Source organism: Helobdella robusta (genome assembly GCF_000326865.2).
Source record: "Helobdella robusta unplaced genomic scaffold HELROscaffold_54, whole genome shotgun sequence".
NCBI lineage: Eukaryota > Metazoa > Annelida > Clitellata > Rhynchobdellida > Glossiphoniidae > Helobdella > Helobdella robusta.
Genome location: NW_008705287.1, coordinates 701,408 through 707,994, shown reverse-complemented (window position 1 = coordinate 707,994; position 6,587 = coordinate 701,408). Strand labels below are relative to the sequence as shown.

General features: G+C 32.5%; 2 protein-coding genes across 2 annotated transcripts; one reads left to right on the top strand and one right to left on the bottom strand.

Annotated features, from left to right (window-relative positions):
• Positions 1–918: 918 nt before the first annotated feature.
• On the bottom strand, positions 919–2,127 carry HELRODRAFT_179459 (hypothetical protein; the record flags this gene model as incomplete). The annotated part of the gene is made up of 3 exons (XM_009028297.1): positions 919–1,062; positions 1,383–1,496; positions 2,041–2,127. 3 exons carry the CDS (start codon positions 2,125–2,127, stop codon positions 919–921), a joined length of 345 nt encoding a protein of 114 aa, XP_009026545.1.
• Positions 2,128–3,034: 907 nt separating this feature from the next.
• Positions 3,035–6,329, top strand: HELRODRAFT_185984 (hypothetical protein). The gene is made up of 11 exons (XM_009028296.1): positions 3,035–3,172; positions 3,196–3,270; positions 3,450–3,563; positions 3,705–3,786; positions 3,910–4,014; positions 4,323–4,409; positions 4,563–4,692; positions 4,980–5,089; positions 5,354–5,448; positions 5,569–5,645; positions 5,889–6,329. The coding sequence occupies exons 2-11, from the start codon at positions 3,239–3,241 to the stop codon at positions 6,020–6,022; spliced, it is 966 nt and encodes a 321-aa protein (XP_009026544.1). The 5' UTR covers positions 3,035–3,172; positions 3,196–3,238; the 3' UTR covers positions 6,023–6,329.
• The last annotated feature ends 258 nt before the right edge of the window (positions 6,330–6,587 follow it).

Here is a 6,587-nt window from a genome sequence, read left to right as displayed (position 1 = left end):
GACGTGACAAAGAAATGATGAGGATGATTATGATGATGATGGCAGTGATTATGATAATGATGATGACGTGGCAATTATGATGATGATTGCAATGAAGAGGGTTTTAAAAAGGGGTGATGATGATGAACAAATAATGGTAATAATGGTTAAGAACAATAGAGTATTGATGATAGTTTTCAAGATGGTGACGGAAAACATTAAAAGAAGATGATGATGGTTTGGAAATGCATCAGTGATGCTCATGTCTAATAAACCCACGCCAGCCAAAAATTAACAGCCAAAAATACGTCAAACTTTCCTCCCTCTCGACAATTGCATGGAATCTGAAAACCAGCATCATCTCCGTAGCATTATCTGCTGGCATTTAACCATCTCCATAACGTTAATTACTGCATTTTAATTTTCTCCATAACATTAGCAGTAGCAAATATGATTAATGAAAACACAACGATGCCACTGAATGGATAGCAATTTTATTTTCATCGCCACGTCACATCACACTATAATAAAATAAATAAATTTTTTTTGTTTCCAACTCGTCAGTCAGGGACTAAAGTTAAAACGACGCGTTGAAATAATTTGACAGCACAACTTTCAAAAAATCACAACTGTAATCTCATCTTCGAACAATTTTTTTTATTAAAATTCAAGATGGAAACGTCTCGAGACGTCAGCGCGGAAATGGAAAACGTAAAATAAATGAATGTTCACGGCAGCCTGGGGAGCTAACATTCGGCAACGTCGCCAGCCTATAATAATATGCATGCATCTCCATACCCACCCCTCCCATCATTTCGTCTACAAATTATTTTATCTATACATATACAAGAATGAAAAATTATAAAAATTAAAAAATTATATTATTAATACACCAGTTTGATTTGTAAATTTTTTATTCGCATTTTTCTATGTAGCCTTCTAATAATTATTATCGAGACAAATGAATGGTAGATAGAGGTTGGGCTTCAGCTGCTTTAGACACAACGACTTCACCAGGCCACTCTTCTCCCTGCTTACCTCCCGCACGCTGCTGCTTCCAAGTTGCTGTCCCCTCGGTGCGCCCTGTTTTTTAAACACATTTTAAACGAATTTGTGAATAATCAAAAAAGCTTTTATTTAACGCCCTTTTAAAATTGGGATAAATAATTTAAAGGCAATCCTGTCCGTATGAAACAAATTATGGTGACTGTCGGCTTACTATTAAAATATTTAATCAAGAAACAAAAATGTACAAAGTTGTTTTGAAAAAGTTTAAAAGGAAAAATGGCCAAAAAGTCGAACGAATAAAGCGTGATAACAAGAAAAGAGTTTGTGCTTTTTTATTTAAAAATAATTTAAATGAAAAATAAAATTTTATTGAACAAATAAAAAACAGCGCTAACATCAGTTGACGAGGAGGAAGAAGAAGAAGATAATGAAGAAGATGGAATGACCAATTCTCTGATGAGGTTCGTGTAGGCACTCCTCGTGTCCAGCCAGGTCGCCCGCTCCTTCAACTTTCAGTTGGTTCGTTGTTGGCATGTTCACGGTTAAAAATGATGTGTGGTGATAATGAAAGTTATCTGAATAAAAATGATGTGCTGAACTCGGTGGGACTGATGAAGCTGATAAGAAAAATAATAACGAATACGGCATCCTCTGCAAAGTGCTGATTATACCATTTTTGTCAAAATTTTCAGAAATTACGATATTTATTATTATTATTTTAGTTATAATTATAGATGACTATGCCAACCACAAATGCAGAAGATTTAGTGAGGTCAAACAATAAGTGATGATCGAAATATAAAGGCTGACGATGATAAAATGATAATTATGAAATAATAAGAAGAATGAGGAATAACTTGCCTCTGAACAATCAATCGTTGAACATGAAAGAATCGCAATGAACGATACAATTTTCAACAGCTTAAAAAACATTTTTATTTTATTAATATGGAAAATTTATTATGAAATGCAAAAAAGAAAAAATTTATATCCGTTCGGTCTTTGAAAAGAAAATTTTGATCTCTTTCTCTCTCTACATATATAGAGGCGTACATGTAGGCCAATTAGATTGTTCCTTACATCAACATGACATATGCACGCAACGAAGCAATAACCAACGTACCTAAACAGCATGCACATGTTGCAGAAACGACATATGTGTAACAAAATTAACAGGCATGTAACAAAATTAACAAGTATGTGACTTAATTAACATGTATGTAACAGATACAACATATATCTAAGCAAACAATGGGTGATCATGATGTCTTTAGATGTTGCCCATAAATGCATCTTCAATGGTTTCAGCAGGAAGTTTTGGTTCATGCATCGCTAAATTACCTTTTAAATACATGAGGTTATTGATGCGAAATATTTGCAAAAATTTTGATTACAGTTGGGTTTTTTGTTCTCAGAACAGATCATAATATATTTTAAGTTGAAAAAAAAATAAAAAATTCGATATCTCATAAAAAGTGTTTATATGTTAGGTTCTTATGAAAAAACACTTTCTTAATAATTTATTTTTGTAAGAAAAAGTAATAATACATAGTATAATGTAAAAAGTATATAAAATGACATCAAGTGAAACTATGCAAAAAATTATAAACCAGAAAATTTTTAAAAGTGAAATTTATTTTTCATTATATGCAACGATGGTTCTGATTCCATTGAAATTAGTTGAGGTAGAATACACAAAAATTATTAGAATACTAGAACAAGAAACAATAAATATGATTCAAGGAAATTAAAGGAGTACCAAAACACCGCTCCTATCAGTTCATAGAATGTTTGCTTGTTCTATAGAAACAGTTTTATATGTAAAATTCTAAGTAACATAAAAAAATTTTTTATATAGAGATTTTCGTTGTAAAAAAAAGTTCTTTGTAAGGATGTTCGAATATGTTTTACAGTCGACGGGCTTTCAATACTTTTCTGTGTTTATGGTCAGATAGTAAATCTCATAATGTACTATATATAGTTTTTGGTTTCCAGCTTAGCATACGTTCCTCGTCGTGTTGTTGAGTGCAATTTATTATTGAAGTTATTATCGTCTCGAAGTTCCCGGGTTTTATTTTATTAGTTTATATAATAATATTTGACTGTCAGCTTCTTTTATTAGACTACTATTATTTCAACATTTCTTAAAAGAATTTATTCCAGCAGTAACTTTTACTTACACTTACTTACTCTTCTTACTACAGTAACAACGGAGTAACCATTGGTTTGCTCAATTACAATTTGTTGAAAAATGGCTTCGTCTTCAAGCTCCTCAACGAAGGGGTTTGTGTTTTTGTTTTTTTGATTACTCTTCATATATTAGGTGAAAAGAGCATTCACGCTTGTGCACATTCAGTATTTTATTCTGAAATTTTAATTACATGAGTCATTAAATTTGATCTATTAAAACTCTGCATAAAATAAAAAATATTTTAAATATATTACCTTTACCTTTTTTAAAGATATGTGAATGTCATTACATTGCGATGTCCTAATCATCCCGATGCTGAGCTCGTGGAAGATTATCACGCCGGGGATGTCGTTTGCATGGAGTGTGGTATAGTTGTTGGTGACAGGTTAGCTGACTAAATTTTTTTTTCATTTATAATCTAATTTTTTTTTAAATAATTGCATTGGTTTATTCATTATTTTGTTATTTTTAGTAATAATTTTTTTAGCCAGTTCAATCAATTAAGCCTAATTATGTTGAATTACAGGATAATTGATGTTGGATCTGAATGGAGAACATTCAGCAATGAAAAAGATTCCAAAGATAACTCTAGAGTCGGAGCAGCTGAGGTTTCAATCAACTTTCATTCTCAAACTCATCAATTAATAATTACCTTTAGTCATCTTTAACAATCATAACTCGATTGTTAATTAGATATGTGATTTGATGAATTCATCACCACTTGACAACAGAACAGCCTCCTCGAGGGTTCAGACCTTTCAACCTGCATCACTATGGGATCGGGGCCTGCCAGCTTTAACGAAAATGGTCGACCCATTTATAACAACAGGAGAAATGTGAGTTTTATATATTCATGTAAATGTGTTTTTATTTGGAAACATTTTGAAACATTTTGTCCTGTGGTTTAAAAATTTAAAAATTAGTTTTAACAAGAGTGTATTAATTGAAATTACTCATATTCACTATATATCCATATTATTTACTTGGTATTCAAATGAAATGTCCTTGAAATGCAACCAAGCTTAATTGCTTACCTGCTTTATTTAATATAATGTAATCTGTAGAATTTGTCATGTTGGCATGAACTAAAAGCCTCTTTAAATGTCCTCAACCAGATTTTATTTTGTTTTGTTCTTCCATTCAGATCAGCAGTGGTGATCGGGCTCTGATGATCGCCTTCAGAGAGATTGCACAGATGGCAGACAGATTGAATCTTCCTAAAATGATTGCAGTTTGTTTAATTATATAATATTCATTCCATTTTGTATTCAATAGATAATTCTATTTAGTTCACTTATTTTCGAATATACACAAAAAGTGACATTCTTCAGTTGATTTCACAATCCCCAAAGTTATTTTAAATTTCATTTAACATGTAACAAAGGACAGAGCGAACACAATCTTCAAACAAGTGCATGTCTCGAAATCTCTGAAAGGCAGAAGTAACGATGCCATCTCGAGTGCATGTATGTACATTGCATGCAGACAAGAGGGAGTCCCTAGGACTTTCAAAGGTTCCTATTTAAAATCTATTATTACTGTATATTTTTCAGTTAAACATTTTTGAAGCCAGTGTTGAACAGAAGAAACTATAACGACACTTTTTCTCAGCATTTTATTTAAATGTTAAGATCAGCAGAAGCAGCATCATGCTCTGTTGAAACAAATAAGCATTTATAAAATTGACAATAAATTTAGAAACAAACTCTGTGACAATGTCAATGCTTGTTTTTTCATGTATAATTATATTAATCATTATATAATTTCATGTTAACATTATTTAACTTCATGTTGTTGTCAGAGCTGTGTGCTGTCTCAAAAGTATCCAAGAAAGAAATTGGACGAGCTTTCAAATTGATTCTTAAGATAATCAACACGAGCGTCGAGCTCATCTCCACTGGAGACTTCATGGTAGTGGAGGCTGAATTTTTTTGTTTTGTCATTTTTTGATTTCAAACCATCCACCTGAATGTTTAGCTCATGAAATGCATAGATTAGTTCTTATTATGTTATAAACATGCATAGATTATTTCCTATTATAATCTCTTATACAAATTATCATTTGTTCATTAATTATAGAAACTCTCGCTCAATTATTCTTGGCTAATAACTGTCTGCTCTACTATACTCTGCATGTGTTGTTAATCAAGTTAAACATTTTTTGCATTCCACCAGTCGAGATTTTGTTCAAACCTTGGCCTGTCTGCCGCTATCCAAAAAGCTGCCATCCACATTGCTGATAAGGCTGTATTGCTGAACCTCGTTGCAGGGTTTGTATAACTTTTTCTAAATTTGTTGTCAGTTGATTTATAAGAAACAACATGCATGCACTATGACTAAATATTCATAAACAATCATAATTGACTGATGATAAATTGACTGCACTGCAGACGTAGCCCGGTATCTGTTGCAGCAGCTGCAATATACATGGCATCTCAAGCATCGGATGACAAAAAAACAGCAAAAGGTTATTTTTTACGAATTTTAACTTATGTTATGAACATGAACTCAGTTATGCCCAATCCGTTTTGGGTTAGAACCAAATGACTGATTCAAGCATGCTTTTTAAGACCGAGCCAAATAATATGGAAGTTAAGCCTTAATCTTCACTACAGATGATCCATTAAAATCCACATATCCACATCAGGATAATTCCAAACTGCTCAGTTTTTTCAAAGTAATATTTAATTATGAACCATTATAATTTCAGAAATTGGAGACGTGAGTGGGGTAGCAGAAGTGACAGTGAAGCATGCATACAAATCCATGTACCCCAAAGCCCATGATCTTTTTCCGGAGGATTTCAAGTTCTGTGTGCCTGTCGAACAGTTGCCTTCAATGTGAAAACATATAGGCATTGACATTTGTATGCATTTGTATATATTTGTTTATAAATTGACGTTCGTTTTTCTTTTTATTGTGCAGTTGAAAACCTCAAGCGGTAGCTTTTGGAAATTTTTTATCCCTGCATATTGAGAACATTTTGAGTTTGCGTTTAAGTAAATGGGTTTTAGGGAGATCATTCACTTATTTCAGCAACAACACACACAATATATGTAAATTATAGCCCTCTGCTACATATCTATATACCTGTAAATTATAGAAGCATTCACAAATGAAAAATAAACTGTTTAAAAAAATTTTACTTGTTAAGTCGTTAATGGTTTTTCAAACAACATCTGTTACACTTTATCTGTGTCTTTAATTTTCATCTAAAATTGCAGCTGCGAAAACGTCGGGGTTGAAATGCGGCTTGAAACTTTCAACCGCAACCGCTAGAATTAAAACCGCAACCGTCTGCAACGCCGGAATTAAAACCGCTCAAAACTACGGTTGCCACTAACCACACGTGTCTCTGATAAGAATGCGTATGAAAACCATGCATCACAGAGATCTTTTTGCATTCGAA

Coding starts and splice junctions, on each gene's coding strand:
- HELRODRAFT_185984 (XM_009028296.1), top strand. CDS start 3,239: ATGGCTTCGTCTTCAAGCTCCTCAACGAAGGG. Junction 3,787..3,909: donor CTAGAGTCGGAGCAGCTGAG/GTTTCAATCAAC, acceptor ACTTGACAACAG/AACAGCCTCCTCGAGGGTTC. Junction 4,015..4,322: donor TTTATAACAACAGGAGAAAT/GTGAGTTTTATA, acceptor TCTTCCATTCAG/ATCAGCAGTGGTGATCGGGC.